Below are 14,652 nucleotides of genomic sequence, written 5' to 3' on the forward strand. Positions count from 1 at the left end.
TCAGCATCTTCTCCAGCCTCCTAGGAGAGGTCCAGAGGGCTTCCACCCTCCATGGAGGCTGTAGCAAAGAACATTTGGAGTATGGATCTGGGCTACTGGAAACATACACATGGGTTTTAAAGCAATGTTTTCAAACATTGCTTTAGGTTTATTTTATGTTTCAGTATTTTTATTTGATTTTTTTTGTGATTTTGCTGTTGGTTGGGGAAAGGTAGGCATAACTATTTTGAGGAAGTGTTCTAGTTGATAGTGATGTTCTCACGGTTACTAGCCCTGTTTTCTGAGCTGGAGTAGTTAACCCTTTCCTGACTGCCTTATTAAGGCAAGAGATTTTTCTCTTGTCAACCCCCCCCTCCCCTTCCCCCACACACAGCTGAGCCCAGTGCTTGGTAGTTTCTGCCAATGCCGGGTTTTGCTCATAATGTGTCTCTTTTGTGGCAAAAGGTGCACATTGGACTGGCATCCTGAAGCAGTACAGGGATATGTCTAGCAGCAGCGAGATAAAAAAAGAAAGTATTGTTCGCCTATAAAAGAGGAGGTTGAGGATGGGTATTGACATCCTGCACAAATTGATCAAGGACTTGATTTCACCATGGCTTCGTTTGAATGTTTGCTTCCTATGAAACGGCACACGTGCGATTCCAAAACTGGCTTGCCAAGTACATCGCTGGAAAACGGAAATGAACCAAACAGGTTGACTCTCGTAGGTTCTTAGGGACTCATTGCTGGCGTTGCGAGCCAGTTGCAGGAGGCCATGGCAAGGCTGAATCCCTTTGACATAGTAATGGAAGCCGTGCTTGGTATGTTCTTTCAGAGCAAAGCTAATTTTGCTTTCAGATGGCGGCACAGGTAATCGGGGTTGGGTTGCAAGTGAGCCACAATCCTCTGAAGCACTTCAGTTTCTCAGCGTATTCTCATGTCAGGAGCAGAATCTTTTGTGACATAAATAAGTTTGACAGGGCAAGAATTACCAGTGGTTTGAATGGTTGTTAAAAGCCGCTTTTACATGAGAGGGCTAAACTCATGAGATCTAGAAGGAAAAACACTCCTGATTCAGTGACCCAGTGGCAAAAAGAACTAGCGTAGCATTTGGAAAAGTTCAGGATTCAAAGGGGAAATCATAAAAGCCACCTTGCAAGACTGTACTGCTCAAGGGAGTGGGGAATATGGTTGCACTTTGAGGCAAAACAGTTCAAATTGGTAGGATGGGACGTGGAAGTTACAATTGAGGAATTCACTTGGAGTGCTCTTCTGTAATTTTTAGTGGAATTAAGATTTTGATGTTTGGGCAAGAGAATGGTAATTCTGGATTTGGTCTAGGGGCTATATTCAAATTTCCCTCCTTGTTTGCTATAGACAGTGCTCATTCACACTCTTATGTATTTGTTCCTCTTTGCCTGCCCTGGAAGCAAGAGCTGGTAGCAGGGTCAACGTGGCAACAAGGCCAGTCCCCCAGGAATTCTGGGTCTCTGGAGCTCAGAGGCGGCCAAGTTCTCTCCTGCACCATTTCCAGAAAATCCTTGTGTGTCTTAACATTCCCATTATCCCAGGTTGTATTTTTGCAAGAAGTGACACTTTGAAAATCATCACAAAGCAACCTAAATATTCTGGACTTTTTGAATATGTGCTAAAAAAAATGCAAAGCATATTGGGAGGGGAAGAATTGGTTGGGGGTGGGGGATTCTGTGAGAAGGGGAAGGAAAAGCCATTGAAAGCAAGGCCAGGAGCTTTTGTGTTTGGAGAGTAGGGGGCTGCTATGATTTCCTCTCAGTAGTTGCTGGCCTGTAATTCTGTGACGGCCCCAAATTTCCCTCCGTTCTCCTGGCCACTAGAAAAAAGCAGGAGTGCCCACTACATAAGATTTTCATCCCAAGCCATGCTGCATGTTTCCCTGACTAGAAAGCAGAGAAGCCGTGAGGGCTGAAAGGGGGAAAGAAAGTGGGGATGGTGTGGCGAAGAGGATCGACTGGGGTGGGGATGGTTTCTCCCCCTCCCACCCCCAATCCTTGCAGGTCCCCTGCTTGTTTTGGAAATTTCTACTGACCTTATTTGTGTTTTGATGGTTTGTGATTAACTGCGTTTTGTTTTCACCAGTTGTCCGTTTTGGTTTTTGATTGATTTTTATTGGCTGCTGTTATTTTGAGTGGTATATATGTTATGGTTTTATATTGTGGGTTCTGTTCTGGGGTGACAGCTTAGGAAGAGGGGCTGCCTAGGAGGCTTCCGCCTGCAAATGTGTTCCAGACACTCAGCAAATTGAAAAAAGGAAATGAATAAGCAGTTGGACAGGCAGCCAGGCCCACCTTCCCTTCTGGTGAAACTTCCATGCAGGGGTAGAAAGAAGAAAAAGGCTTTGTGTCTTAACAGGTGCACCCATTCCTGTAAGAACACCTGGCTACGTACCATAAATCCTAGAAAATGATGTGTCTTTTAAAAAAATGAAGCTAATGAGATATGAGAATATAAGTATGAGCATCATTTTCAGTTTGATGATATAGAAGGCGGAGCTTGTTCTCCATTTCAAGCAGGAAACGTTCATTAGCATTGGATCTGTAGCCTCGATATTGACCACAGCCTAGGAGCAATTTGTTCATGCTGCAGTAAGCTCTTTGTCCCTGGAGGGCTCATGTCGACATGGGTTTGCTGACTTGCCAGGTTACCGGATAAGACTTCTAAAGAATTCTGTCATTTTACTGTCTCGTTTATCTATTACCAAGCAGTGTGCAGTAGCCAAATACTTTAAGTTGTTAAAAATTTGGCTATTTGATTGTCTTCCTTTGAAAGCTTCAAATCAAAGTGTGCTAAGGGAGCAAAACCTCCTTGTGATTCAGTGCTCCAAATTTGTTGCAAGTTGATGCAACTTACACGGATAATAAATCTGGTGGGGATTTTGTGCTTCCTAGCTTGATGGGGATTTTGTTTCCTAGCTTCAACCTAACGTCAAGTACAGACTGTGTTTTCTCACCCCTTATCATTTAGGAACCCGTAAAAAATAGCCGTCCTGAGAGTACAGGTTCATGTCTTCTGCGCAGTCCCACATGGGACTGAGAGCAGGCCTGCCGTGGAATTAGCTCTGTGCTCTCCCTCCTTTCTTTGGAGGAGTGGCCTGTCCTGATAGCATAGGCCAAGGGTGGCCAAACTTGCTTAATGTAAGAGCCACATAGAATAAACATCAGATGCTTGAGAGCCGCAAGACAGGAAGGAAGGGTGGTAAGAAAGGTGGGAATAGATGGGGGGAAGGAGAGGTGGAAAGAAAGCAACTTTAAATTTAAATCACTTCTCCAAGTCACTGGTTGGGTTGGCTTCGAGAAGTGATTTAAAGAGACAAATGCCTTCTCCAAGCTGGCCAGTGGGGTGGGGGGTGAGGCTTTGAGAGCCACACAATCTGTGTGGAAGAGCCACATGTGGCTCCTGAGCTGCAGTTTGGCCACCCCTGGTCTATGTTGATTAGGCTGAATATTGAGTCCATTCCCCCCCATGCATATTGCCTCTTGTTGTGTGCTTGACAACAGATATGATGAAGCAGGCTGTTCCTTCAACAACATCTGGAAGCAAATCGTCTGTTTTTTCATGTTCTCATGATGGATTAATAGACAGCGTTGTGTTTGGCAGTTTTAAGCAGAGACCTACTGTGTGTGCATAGTAAACAAATACATCTTTGCATGCTTTTTTGTTCTTGATATTATAACAGATGGTGAGCCAGTGCCTGTCTGCTATACCCTCTCGAAGCCAGTGTATAGATATTGTCCAAAGTGGTGTTTGTAAGTACCTGGTAGGTAGTATTTTTAAACGCATGCCATGTTCAGCCTGTTCCTGTGTTTTCGCTTGAAACCAGCTGTTCACTGTGGTAGTAGAAGTCTGGTGTATACAGATGTGTTTGCTCGCTTTGGCAGGGCCTGTGAGCTTGAATTTCAGACTTAGTTATCAGAACTGGTATTAGACCCAGGTTTTCACTCTGTAACCTGTTGCAGAAACATTCATATTATCTTGACAATCATAAAACCAATGAGCTGCACCTGTCAAGTCAAAAGTGAAAGTAATCATAGTGTCACCTTGACCAGGATTCATTGATCCCTCTATCCAAACTGAAAATAGCCCCCCCCCCAAATAAAACCCCCTTATCAGTATTTTGGGGTATGTTTTGGCTCCCCAAGGAGCCCGGTGGTGCAGAGTGGTAAGCTGCAGTATTGCAGTCCAAGCTCTGCTCACAACCTGAGTTTGATCCCGGCGGAAGCTGGGTTCAGGTAGCCGCGTCAAGGTTGACTCATCCTTCCGAGGTCAGTAAAATGAGGACCCAGCTTGCTGGGGGGAAAGTGTAGAGGACTGGGGAAGGCAATGGTAAACCACCCCGTAAAAAGTCTGCCGTGAAAACGTGATGTGACATCACCCCAGAGTTGGAAACGACCGGTGCTTGCATCTTTACTTTTTTTTTTTTTAAACTTTGGCTTCCCAAATGTATCTGGGTTTTCTCAGGAAAACTGAAAAATAATTTTTGAGAAAATCCCAGATACATTTCAGAAGATCCAAAACCACAGGAGAGGCAGGAGCAGATTGCTCTCACCTCTCAACTCATTTGAAGTTTAAAGGGACTGCAGAAGACAGCCTGAGGATCAGGGTCAGCTGTGTTAGGGGGAGCAGACTGGCTCTGCTTGGGGCTGGCTTCTTGTGCAGCCCGGTTTAAAGTGCACTGCAGAAGAAACCGTCCCAGCCAGGATCCGTGTGTCTTGAGGGGTGATCTTCCCACGTTATGCGGATCCAGGAGCTGACTTCTCTCCCACAACATGGTTTAAACCAGGGTTTAGGAGAAGCCAAGCTAGCCCTAGGATTGAGCTGGCTTTAAAAAAAAAAACTTTTCTTCTTCCGTCTATTGGTCCTGAAAAAATTTGGGATTTCTAAAAAATCCCAGATCCTAATACTGTACTGGTATTGGGATCTGTTTTTTTTTTAAATACTGAAATGTTAAATACCAATTTTAAAAAATTGCATACCCTTAGATCCCTCCAGTATGAAGCAATATGGCTATAAGGCCATACCATTTGCTGTTGAGTTTAAAGCCGTGATTACTTTTGCTTACTCTTCAGCCAATGGATGGCCAGTGCCTTGGTTATGAATGTGAGCCTGGCTCCCAAGACATCAAATGCCACAGTGTGCTGTATTCCATATTTTTCTGCCACATTTTCACGGTGCGCCTTGAGCTCCAGAGGCTGCACCCAGGCACTTCACTATTTACAATTTAAGTAGGTGTGAGATCATGAGATCGATGGAACTCTAGTTCCACAAGAAAGGAAGGACAGATTTTATATCGGGGGGGGGGAAATGTAACTGCTTGAAGGGCAAGTGGAAGCTATTGCTAGAATTGTCTTCTTGGACAACCTCGAGAGGTTGCGCAAAAGATAATGAATTTGTTTCCTCCTAGGCAGGGCTGACTGTAATACCTGACAGCACGGCTGGATCTGTTTTGTGTGCCATTAGTAAGCTCTCGGATCAAGCCTGCCTCCTTAATGACAATCTCTCCAAGTTCCTGGCTTCTCTGTGCTGCAGCCTTCTTTACCTCCTTTTAACGATAGAGAGAGAAGACGAGGAACACCTGCAGAAGAGGTAAGCTTTTTAATATTGGCACTTAACTCTGAAAACATCAGCATCCCTAACAGCCACTTCGATAACTTTTGGCAGGGAACGACTGCTTGTGAGATGGTTCGTCTGCAGACCCAGCTGTATCCCAGCAAGCAGTCACCTTAATCTTTGGATTTGGCCTGTGGTTTCATTAGGAGCCAGAAAAATTAAATGTGAGATACTAAGTTTTATTAGCATCCTTGTTGTCTGGTCCTCAAACTCACCAGAGTATTAGAAGAGTTTTCGGGAATGGTAATGTGCCATTTTTGAAAAAATTGAGTAGAGTCCAAAATAGGCTAAGGATAAATCAGAGAAGCATGTTTACTTCATTTGGGATGCCTTTTAGGAGTTCCTCTCTTTTTTTCATAGAAGTGTAATCTAATTTCAGGTGTTTTGTGAACTTTTTCTCCATGGGTCTTTAGGCTTCTAAAAGCAATAGTAGTAGTAGAAGTATTGCAACGTTTTGTGTGACAACTTCGTATTCTCTGCATCCATTGAATTGTTAGAAATCTGTCCTTAAACATCTGTATAGTTCACCTGTTCTTTCGCAGAGAGGTGGGCTGTGGATACAAGGAACTTGTCTCGAATGAAGGAGTGTGCTTGGTTTTCCCGTTCATTGTGCCTGTGCTCTCATCTGCTGTGCGTAGGGATGTCCTGTGGGCTTCCTGTCTTTCGCTGCTGACGGCCCAGCCTCAGGTGTTGCGGCTGATGTTGCAGAGCCTTCAAGTGAGCAGAGTCCATCGGGAAGAACTGCCTGTCCTTGCCCAGCTCCTGCGTTTGTTAATGCAGCACGGACAGCTACGAAGTCATATGGTGACCAACGAGCTCCTGGTGAAAGAGATTTTCAAGGATATTGTGGTAGGAGGCCATTTTTCTCACTGTGTTTTAGCCTTGCTGCAGTGCGGGCATGACTGTGCGACTGGCCCAAGCTCACCAACCTGTCCTTTAATAAGAGCTACTTTTGAGTAAAGAAAACTATCCTGAGTTTTCCCTCCCAACCCTTGCATGGTAGAGAGTTTTGTTCTGTCCTAGAAACAAACGTGGACTTTGAAGAACTCCAGAAATAAAGCCATACAGAGAGAGTTCCTGTGAAAATGAAAAAATGGGGTGGGGGCAAGAGCAGATCCTCTCAGGTCTCTTCCGGGGTCTTACAGAGACTGCACAAGTGATCTGCTCGTAGTCCCCTTGCCTTAGCCTGGGGCCTACATTTGGAAGCTGGTCTTTGTTTCCCTGTGAGATGGTGCATTTTTTTCCAAGCCAGTTCTCAAGCTGCCTATTAGGTATTCCTTTTTTTTTCTTCCCCTGGGGGTGGGGATCTACAGAATCTTTCATTTTATTTTTTACAAAAGGTAGCCTGTGATGGTTCTCTTTGGTTGCAGTTGGGTCTCCAGGCTTTGATTCCAAGTCAGTTCCATTATTTTACCCACAATTCACATTAACCTTCACTTGGTAACTCTAGAACAAGGCGTAGCCAAACTTGCTTAATGTAAGAGCCACTTACAATAAACATCAGATGCTTTAGATCCACAAGGCAGGCAGGCAAGCAGATAGATAGAGAAGTGGGAAGAAAGCAACTTTAACTTTAAATGCCTTTTCCAGCCTGGCTCAAGGGGGCGGTGGGGGGCTTTAAGAGCCACATATGGCTCCCAAGGTGCAGTTTGGCTACCCTGATCTAGAAAAAATGAATAGCCCTTAATTTGACAACTTTACCCTTTTGCAGCATAAGACGATTTCCTACAGTATGCTGAAAAGATGCTGTTCTGAAACTGAGCCTCAAACTGCCTGGCTTGGAAACTCCAAGCTATAACTGTGTGTTCTGATTGACAGGCATTGAAGAGCGGTGATGCCCCAGAGCAGTGCCCAACAGACCTTCATTACTATTTCAACGTCTGCCTTGCCTCGCACCCCCAAGGAGCTGGTGCGGTTAACACAGGCTACTGAAGAGAACGTTTGTTTCTGTTACGGATGCAAAATATCAACTTTATGTAAAAATTAAAGTTAAGTTTTGGTATTAAAAAGTTACTTTTGTTGCTTGATAGAGAAATTTAAAAACACTTGGTCCTGAGCATAGATTTTGGAAAGCCACTGATGGCTGTGGGAGACAATAAAGGACAATTCCAGTGTCTGAAAAGAAGACAATCTCAATACTTGTTTGTGCAACTCTGTTATGGATTGTTAAAAGAAAAGTAAACCAGTATTTTTCCTATAAAGGGGTTAATTTTTTCTTTTAATTGCTGTGTTAAGCAGAACTTCATCTTGGCTTGCATTGAATCCTGTCTCAGGCGTATCGTCACACCAGCAGCCGAAAGATGCCTCCTTGCAGATCTGGGCACTGGCCTCAGGGATTATAGAGGTGGACCTGGAGAGGTTCGATTTTTGCATTGCACTTCCACTGCGATGCTTCAAGGCACACAAGATGGTAGCCTCTAGGAAAGCTCTCAAGTAGCAGGGCTGGGAAAGACGAGGCTGTAGAGAGCTGCTGCCAGCCAGAGTAGCCCATACTAGACCAGAGAAGACAACAGTGGTCTAAGGCAGCGTCGTCTGTTCAAGTTAAGTCAGTGACATACAGCTTACTTCTTGAAGAACCCTTAAATGCTACTGGTTCAAAATTGCTTGCCCTGGAAAGGGCAAACAAGCAAAGCGCAATAAGGTTTTATATTGTTCAGCAAGCCTAGAGTAAACGGCACTTTGATTTAGGACAATACCAGGTTTCAAAAAAAACAAATCACGCAATTTAGACTTTTGAGTGGCAGGGCTCGTTTTCACACCTAAACTCAGACGAATGTTCCAGTTTCTGCTGTTCAGTCAAGGAGGCCGAGGAACGTGGCTGCTGCTTCTCCTTCCTTGGGTGCTCTGGGCACTCCCAGATGGAGTCAGTAGTCTGTCCCCCCAGGCTCTGCCACTGCCTCTTCTCTTTGGCTCACTTTGAAGCTAGCATCTGGGTTCTCTACAGCCTTTGCAAAGCACCCACACTCTTAAAGCTTCCTTGTCACTTGGGTATCTAGGTCATTTTGCATCTCTTTGTAAGGTCTGTGTGCCTGCCTGAACTATAGATTTGTAGTCCCAGCAACTTCTCTGGCGCAGCACCAGTATTGGGGAAATCTGTGTCAGAAAACGTGCCAATATTGTATAGTTTAATGGACTGCCATATCCATTTGAACAATGATTACTTATGTCATGACATTATTTATAGGCACTTAGGCAGTATAACATGAATGAAAATGCTGGTTTTTTAAATCAATGTAATGTCCGTGTAGAATTGATTTTCCTTTTTGAGTTATAATTCAGTCTAGCTTTCGTGCCTTGATCTTGCGTGCTTTGTTTTGACTGTGGTGGAGGCTCTCATATTGTATGAATACTGCTTAAATTTCCCTGTGTTCTCCAGCACGCACAGATACCGCAAGCCGCTTGCTGCAAAACCAAACAGAAAATGAGTTAATGTTCAAAACAGACACGTCGCAGATAGGCATAGTGGTCCATTGGAAAAAATACAAAAGTAGCAAACAGTGCAAGATGGTAAGAAAGAGTCCCGCTGACCCATCTCTCCCACCCAGCATCCTGTTTCACCTGGGCCAGCCAGAGGAAGATCTACCAGCAGGGCATAGAAGCCAAGGCCTACCCCTTGGGATTTCAGAGACTTTCTGCATCTCAGTAGGGTGTTTTCCTCACAGCCACTGGTGGACTTCTCCTTCATGAATCTGAATCCCCTTTTAAAGTCATCTATGTTTGTGGCCATTGTTATGTCCTTTGGTTCTGAATTCCACATGTTGTTTCAGTGATAGTGTCTTTTTTGATTCAGAAAACTTGAGAATTCTGACAGTGAGGTGGGTGCAACTGCAAAATGGCTGCCAAGGGAGGCAGCCACAAAATCAGACTTCCCCCACTGAAGGAGAACTTCATTCCCAAAACTTCCAGCAAGGGAGCTTTGGGAAAGATTGGAAGAAACCTGGGATGCATGGATGCTGTGGGGAAGTGTGTGTGGGGGGGGGGCACAAAATGTGCAAAAGGTCTAGAGCTACATGGCAGAAAATGTGCAGGTGCCTCCTGAAGCAACAGCCCTGGGCTTCTCTCTGCAAGGTGTGATGCTACAAAATATGTAATGTAGTAGGATATTCGTTATGCTTTGTCCCTTGCCCTGCTCCAATGAGGGCTGGATAACCTGGAAGAATTCACACCATGATGCATTCTTTGTAGCACTGTAGATTCAAAAGAGGCTCTTTAAACTGAAACTTTTGAATAATTTCATTCTGGATGCAAAGATAAGCAAGCTTTGTTTCTACCTCCTTCCCCTCGTTAGTTTTTGCTATCTTAATTCAAATAAGAGTCCGCATCTTTGAAGCTTTGAAAGGAAAGCCGGGGGTGGGGGAGGATGTGTGGAATCATAGGGTTGGAAGGGTCATCTAGTCCAACCCCCTGCACAATGCAGGAACTTCACAAATACCCCCACGCTCCCTTCCTGACCTCCTGATCTGCCTAATTCACAGAATCAGCATTGCTGTCAGATGGCCATCGAGCCTCTGCAGTTTGAGGTCACTTGAGTACACAAAAAAGCAAGAGTCCAGTAGCACCTTAAAGACTTAAAATCTGAAGTAGTAAGCAGTGACTCATGAAAACCACCCTGCCACAAATTTTGTTAGCCCTTAAGGTGCTGCTGGACTCTTGTTCTTTTCTGCTGCAGACAGACTGACAGGGCTACCCATCATGGTCTGTCTCTGAGTACACAAAAGACTGCATGGTTTCAGGGGGGAGTTAATTTTTGGACTTCCCCTGCCTGTTTGTTGGAGTTGGTTCTTCCTTATTTCCTCCCCTCATCCAAGAATTCACAGCATGGCATGTAGTACTATGATGATGCTGTCACAGTGACAGCACATAATGATGCTGTAAAGGGAAATCTGTCTAAACGGAGAGTGCCCTGGGCGGTTTCACCTGCTGCCACAAAACTCTTTTTTGCATGTGTGCAGATCCCTTGGACTGCCAAACTTTCAGATGGGTGTTGAGGAACCTTTGGCAGAAATTTAATTGCAGTCTGTTTGGGGAAACAGTTACGAACAAATAAATCCTCTGGTGGATGCACACTACATAAAAACACTGCTAGGGAACAGCACCAGCTTTCAAAGACAGCCACCTACAAAATGGCCACGAGGTCTCTATCTACACAATTCAATTGAACTGCAGTTGAAATAACATTTAGCACTTAAGACTATTGATGCAGCAACTGTTTGTGTGGGGAAAAAATGGCCACAGGACACCCCCGCCCCCCAAAAAAAGTTAACCTAAAGCTTCAGACAGCTCTTAAAGCAAACTTCTGTGATCACAGCTTGTTCTTCTGGTACCTTGCTCACCCAGGTTTGAGATAGTCTGTGCAACATTATACTCAGTAAAAATTCACCCCTGGCTTTTAGGTGGCTGCTGTTTACATAATGTTAGACGCCTTAAAACCACCAACCTGTTATGAGAGCATCTCTTTTAGAGGGCAGCAGGTGGTAGCCTCTGAAGCTCACATCTTCTCTGCATATGCCCCGGACAGGGTGTCTGTCTGTCTTGTTTGCTTTCCTCCTAATTACATCGCTTTCAATAAGCCGCTTGGGAAATGGCTGGCCCCCCAGTCCGAGGAGCAACTTGCCTGACAGCATGGGGGCTGCATTAGGGAGCACTCAGAGGCTCAATATGCAGCACTTTGTATCCTGGCCTGTAAGAGTACTTGCAGTCAGCAGCACTTACTTCTCCTACTTCTGCCACTTCTCAGCTGTCCAGAGTGATACTGTGCTTAGAGAGTTGGACACACCAGGTCCAAAGCCACTGAAACTCCCTTGGCTCACGCACTGACTTAGCCTAACCTCATAGAAGAAGAAGACTGCAGATTTATACTCCACCCTTCTCTGAATCAGAGACTCAGAGCGGCTTACAATCTCCTATATCTTCTCACCCCACAACAGATACCCTGTGAGGTAGGTGGGGCTGAGAGAGGTTTTTACAGCAGCTGCCCTTTCAAGGACAACTACAAGAGCTATGGCTGACCCAAGGCCATTCCAGCAGCTGCAAGTGGAGGAGTGGGGCATCAAACCTGGTTCTCCCAGGTAAGAGTCCACACCCCTAACCACTGCACCAAACTGGATATTGTTGGAATAAAGTGTATGGTGAGCAGGAAAGACCAGGAGAAGGGGCCTGGCCCATCTTTCCATCCCTCAAATTTATAGCCAGAACAAACTTACACCTTTTCCAATATTTCTAACTCATAGGTTCCTCCCCATGGTTACTGAAAGAGTGCTCCTAAACGAGCTAGGTAACTCTTCAGCAGCAGAGAAAAGAAACGTGCAGAGCGACTCCAGCGTAAAAGCTGAAGCCCACAGTAGCCCATTTGACTTCCGTGTCGACTTCCACGTTCAACAAGGCGTATGACTATTAATACTCTTGACAGATGTCGGGTAGAGTCCATTCTAATCAGCTCTAAAAACATACGTCAAACGCACACTTGGAAATTAACTGCTGACAGCTCTGAACTTTGGGGGAAAAAAGAAAACCCACACAATTCTCATTGTTATGCATGATGGGAAATGTACTGGCCTTTTTAGACAGGGGCCCGAGCTTCCCATCTGGTGAGCGAAAGTCAGCCATGCACCACACAGCCTGGGCAAAGCCCCTATCATTGTCTTACTCATCACCAAGTTATGAAAAGGTAAAGGCCACCTGGAACAGCCAGAGCCCTCTGATTGGCGTGCCCAAAATACCTCCAGAGGCGGGAGGTGTATTTTCTGGGCGGAAAAACAAACACAAAGGCGTTGGGATTAGAATTGACCAAAGCCCCTTTCAGATGGATCAGTCATATGCAAGTCGGCAGATGAAGACTTCTCTGATAATTCTCCAAGTTATATTATTCAGGGTGGCACAACAAAGAAGCCTTTTGTGATTCTAGCACAGAGAAATTTGCCTGTAATTAGAACATAAACCTGCGCTTGCACTGAGCTCTGGCGAGGGGACCTTTGGAAAGCGGCAAGGAGAGATCAAATCAGCATGTGGAATTAATGCCGGAGAGTGTAGTTTAATCAAAAGGGATGACGTTACTGTATCTTTACGTTCATTTGTTAATTATGACTTAACATATACTGACTTTTTGTGTTCCACAGTACTAAGAATTTTTCATCAGGTTCCACCATACTCCTGTTGAAGGAGTTCATAACTGTCTCTGGTTGAGAACTAGATCCCAGTTTTCACAATCTAAACTCTATGCTGTGCAGTGTGTTTTGCAGCAAGAGCCACAAGCACTACACCTAACGCATGTTTTAGTGTCGTTTACATGCCTCTTGCATGAATCAGCAAAGCGTAGCTGATGGATATATAAACTCCTAAAGTCCAGTAGCTTCAAAAAAGCTTTAGAGACCTCAGACTGAAAGTCAGTGCTTTTTCGTTTCTTGTATTTCTTCAGTGGCCAAGGTTCCCCAGATCAGGAACATGATATGCTTTTTAATAGGGTGATTGGTTAATATGCTGGAAGAACATTCAAAGACGTGATCAATGAAGAAGAAGAAGATATTGGATTTATATCCCGCCCTCCACTCCGAAGAGTCTCAGAGCGGCTCACAATCTCCTTTACCTTCCTCCCCCACAACAGACATCCTGTGAGGTGGGTGGGGCCGAGAGGGCTCTCACAGCAGCTGCCCTTTCAAGGACAACCTCTGCCAGAGCTATGGCTGACCCAAGGCCATGCCAGCAGGTGCAAGTGGAGGAGTGGGGAATCAAACCCGGTTCTCCCAGATAAGAGTCCGTACACTGAACCACTACACCAAACTGGCTCTCTCAATGAACTAATGAACTTGATTAGTAATGCGAAAATTAAATTGGCCTATTTGGCTGTTGCTACACTAAACAATCACCTGTTTTAATTTTGGTGGAGAAGCCCTGCCTTGTGCAGTTTCCTAGCCTGTGTCGGGATGTAAAACCTGGTCCTTGCTCAAAATGGGAAAATAATTCACTGGGCTCCTTTCACATTGCACCCTCATCCAAAAAAGCTGCTGAAAGGCCACTTGTGAAAACTTGCATGACCCCCCCCCCCCCACACTTCCTAATTTCAGTGTTTCAAGAGAGTCAATACATAGGTCCAAACTATACCTGTTAGCATCTGGAGTTCAGAAACTTTATGCTTTGAGGATGGAGGTCTGGTTGGGTGATACACTCTTCCTTCTTGAGAGCGCCCTTTAAAGACAAGAATAAAAGTTTTCAAAAGCTATGGCAGGAATAAGCATTCTTACATTCAGGGCTTTTTTTTGTAGCAGGAACACCTTTGTCTATTAGGCTACACATCCCTGATGTAGCCAATCCTCCAAGAGCTTACAGGAGGCCCTGTATTAAGAACCATGTAAGCTCTTGGAGGATTGGCTACATCAGGGGCGTGTGGCCTAATAGGCAAAGGGGTTCCTGCTACAAAAAAAGCCCTGCTTACATTTATATTTACATCCTCTGTCTCATGCTATATTCACAGCTAAAAATATAAAGACATTTCTAACATAATTTTTGCATATGGCAAAACAGGAATAATTCCATTAATTTAATCTCATTACCACTCCTGCACTTAGACCAGCAAGTAGTTTGTTACATCTTCCAGAATGTATTCTACACATGGATAATCAACAAAAACATATATTTTTTTCTGACAAATTGTTTCATTTATTCATTCAAACGGCACTTCAATGCTGACGAGTTCAGTACCACTATACTAGAATAGTGTGCTTTTTTAGCTTGGAGAAACATCGGCTGCGGGGTGACATGATAAGAAGTTTACAAGATTATTCATGGGATAGAGAAGGTAGAGAAGTACCTTTCTCACAATAGAAGAACTCGTGGGCATTCAATGAAATTGCTGAGCAGTCGGGTTAGAACAGATAAAAGGAAGTCCTTCACCCAAAGGGTGATTAACGTGGAATTCACTGCCATAGAAGGTGGCGGTGGCTACAAGCATAGCCAGCTTCAAGAGGGGAATGGATAAGCATATGGAGCAGAGGTCCATCAGTGGCTATTAGCCACAGCTTATTGCTGGAACTCTGT

At 44.7% G+C, this 14,652-nt stretch overlaps 2 protein-coding genes across 3 annotated transcripts in view; one reads left to right on the forward strand and one right to left on the reverse strand.

Moving 5' to 3' along the window:
- The window catches only part of TEX10 (testis expressed 10), a 49,500-nt gene extending 41,677 nt beyond the window's left edge, over positions 1-7,823 (forward strand). The window contains exons 12-15 of one of the 2 annotated variants that reach the window (XM_060247791.1): positions 3,692-3,772; positions 5,417-5,598; positions 6,261-6,471; positions 7,441-7,823. In XM_060247791.1, the coding sequence (XP_060103774.1) occupies positions 3,692-3,772; positions 5,417-5,598; positions 6,261-6,471; positions 7,441-7,554 (588 nt within the window). In that variant the 3' untranslated portion in view covers positions 7,555-7,823. Of the gene's footprint in view, positions 1-3,691; positions 3,773-5,416; positions 5,599-6,260; positions 6,472-7,440 lie in introns of those variants that run through there. The other variant, XM_060247792.1, reaches the window with a different exon arrangement.
- Positions 7,824-8,733: 910 nt separating this feature from the next.
- The window catches only part of INVS (inversin), a 131,819-nt gene continuing 125,900 nt past the window's right edge, over positions 8,734-14,652 (reverse strand). The window contains exons 16-17 of the mRNA XM_060247789.1: positions 13,720-13,803; positions 8,734-9,024 (exon numbers count right to left, since the gene is read on the reverse strand). Of these exons, the coding sequence (XP_060103772.1) occupies positions 8,903-9,024; positions 13,720-13,803 (206 nt within the window). The 3' untranslated portion in view covers positions 8,734-8,902. The remainder of the gene's footprint in view (positions 9,025-13,719; positions 13,804-14,652) is intronic.

This window comes from Heteronotia binoei, chromosome 10, assembly GCF_032191835.1.
Source record: "Heteronotia binoei isolate CCM8104 ecotype False Entrance Well chromosome 10, APGP_CSIRO_Hbin_v1, whole genome shotgun sequence".
Classification (NCBI taxonomy): Eukaryota; Metazoa; Chordata; class Lepidosauria; order Squamata; family Gekkonidae; genus Heteronotia; species Heteronotia binoei.